At 41.8% G+C, this 2,717-nt stretch overlaps 1 protein-coding gene across 1 annotated transcript; it reads right to left on the bottom strand.

Moving 5' to 3' along the window:
- Nucleotides 1-364: 364 nt before the first annotated feature.
- On the bottom strand, nucleotides 365-2,058 carry LOC104964018 (cirhin-like; the record flags this gene model as incomplete). The annotated part of the gene is made up of 4 exons (XM_010792731.1): nucleotides 1,577-2,058; nucleotides 1,231-1,393; nucleotides 569-757; nucleotides 365-449 (listed from the first exon to the last, which is right to left on the bottom strand). Coding segments are annotated over exons 2-4 (433 nt in total), but the record flags the coding sequence as incomplete, so codon positions are not given.
- Nucleotides 2,059-2,717: the final 659 nt, after the last annotated feature.

Raw genomic sequence — 2,717 nt, forward strand, 5'->3', positions numbered from 1 at the left:
AGTACTCCCCCGTTGATAGAAATTAACACGTAATTAAATAAGACCCCACGGTTTGATGATTGATATGTGTGTGGGCTGTCTTTCATTTTGACATACAGAAAAATGTTATAATAAACATACATACATGTATGTTAAATGGATATATCCGCCTTCTTTCATTTATCTTTCCATTCCCACAACAATATACATAAAGAAATTGTATATTTTGGACATAGTTCGAATGGTGATTAATCATGATTAATACATTTTTAAGCTGTGATTAATCCGATTAAAATTTGTAATCGTTTGACAGCCCTAGTATCTATATATTTATACAACTGCCAGTTGAAGAGCAGAAATACCTCTGGGTCAGTTTGAATCTTACCCTTTTGCCTGTCGAGGTTTCTTTGAAACTGAATCCTCTCTTCCAGTATTTCAAATATTTTCACTGTCCCGTCTTCACAACCAACCTGGATTAGAAAACATTAAGTCAATTTATTATCGACTTCGAGCAAGGTCACCACGCTGGGCGGAAGAACGTTAGCATCAGGAGTAGAGTAGATGAAATATCCACAAGGTGCTGACTGACCGCGAGCAGTGTTCCCTGGCTGTTGCTGCTGATGCTCCAGATTGGTCCTCCATAGGCCTCCACTGTGTACCTGGGTCTCAGGTTCTCCAGGTCATACTCTGTGATCTCTCCATTCAGCCCGGCACTGAACAGGCGCTGGCCCAGCCAACACAGAGCCTCCGCAGCCCGGCCGTCCTGCCCTGGGATGACCTGTGGATCAACATCAAAACATGTTGAAAGTGCATGGAAAGAAAAGTGGAACTGAAGATGAAGCCCTAAGGGTTCGGAGCTTTCTTTAAAACACCACCGGCTGCCTCATTTCATTCATTCAAGACAGTTTGAATGTTAGTGCTGTTCAGTTGTTGTTTCCAGACAGAGTGGGTCCTGTAGGAAAGTCCTTTTAAATTGTCTATTGTTGTTACTATATAGTTGTTATTGTTTTATTCTTGTTTATTTTTACCTTTTATTTGTGTTTTACTTATTTTATTTGAATATTGTAATACCTGAACACACTCCTGCTACTGTAACTAAATAATTTCCCAATTTGGGATCAAATAAAGTACCTATCTCTCTATCTTTATGGTTTGTGAGCACTGAGCAGAGTTGTGTTTTTTTGTATTTTATTTATTTCTCTGGACAAAACATTGGGCTGGAGGGGAAAGCTGTATTTTAGTGCAGGTTACCTTCTCTTGGAAGTAGTTGTCCGCGAAGTTGAAGATCTCCAGAGCTCCATCAGCCCGGGCCACAGCCAGCCGCTCCGTGCGGGGGTTAAACGCCATGGCTCGGATAGCAGTGGGCATGTAGTCGAAGAAGCGAACACGGTGCACCTTGAACGCAGCCATTTTACTTTGAGGAAAAACGCAAGAGGAAGACTGTTACAGCTAGGCACGCGACAGCAAAACAAAACCGTAGAGCTGTCCGTTACAACACACACACACCTCACAGGGAGAAACACTGTCAGTAAAAAACAAATAAAGCTCCGTTTAACAGTCATAACTCATAATAACATCATAATAGTATAACAATTACCTGCAGTTTATCCTCACAGTGTCTACACTTTCTGATCTGTGAACCCCACGCTGGAAAACACCCGCAGCCACGTTGTGGACCTATGAACCGGAAACGAATTTGACAAACACACTGCACAAACCGGAACGACGTCATCACACTGACAGCAGGAAACCGGTGGCGGGAAATACTAGCAGACTATGATGCACATACTGTAAACGTTTCTGTATAAACGGTATAAACACAGCGTTCTGAATGCTATTGTTGGTTTTTGTTCTCGTATAGTTACTGCTGTGTTGGGCACTTTTAATGCCTCGGTAACGTGTCGGTCTGTTTCATCCTGTTCGTGTTGCAGCACGGTGTCCGCTCTCTAACAGCACGATGGTTCAAATAGTCATAAGGTAAGATATGCATGTGTTCAGCCTAAAGGTTTATGTATACCGCCTGGAGGAGTCCCTGGGTGGAGGAAGTACTCAGGTAGTGTAGAACCAGAGTGTAGGAATACAAATAAAAGTCCTACACTGTTACTCAAGTAAAAGTACAAAAGTTTTATCATCAAAATTGAGTAAAAGTAGTCCTTGTGCAGATTTCAGAATAATATATATATGATATGTTTTATATAGGGCCGGGACTCGATTAAAAAAATTAATCTAATTAATTAGAGGTTTTGTAATTAATTAATCGAAATTAATCGCATTTTTAATCACATATAAATATTTGACCTGAGAACAGTGAGAAGATGTCAATAAAGTGTGCCGTCACACAGAGGTAATTTGAATTGCTTACCGAGGTCCAATGATCCCCAGTCAGGGCAACACATTCGGCTTTCTCCAATAAATTCTCTTTATCTTCCTTTTCATTGTCATAAAGCTGCTGGATTCTTTTTGTCACTGTCTTTCTGCATGGCAGCTCATATGTTGTGTCAGACGATGCAATATGTAGTACCTTTTGCAGCCCCTTATCTTCTACCACTCCAAGTGGTCTACAGTCGAGTGCAATCCAGTGAGCTGGTTATTTTTTCAGACGTGGACTTAGTTATCCTGGCCCTGAAACCAGTCATCTGGTTGAGTGTGGGTTGGGTGTGGGTCATACTTGTCAACCCTCCCGATTTTCGCGGGAGACTCCCGATTTCATTGCCCTCTCCCGGTTTCCTCCCGGGGTG

Source organism: Notothenia coriiceps, unplaced genomic scaffold (assembly GCF_000735185.1).
Source record: "Notothenia coriiceps isolate Sejong01 unplaced genomic scaffold, NC01 NC01_scaffold00001838, whole genome shotgun sequence".
In the NCBI taxonomy this organism is placed as follows: domain Eukaryota; kingdom Metazoa; phylum Chordata; class Actinopteri; order Perciformes; family Nototheniidae; genus Notothenia; species Notothenia coriiceps.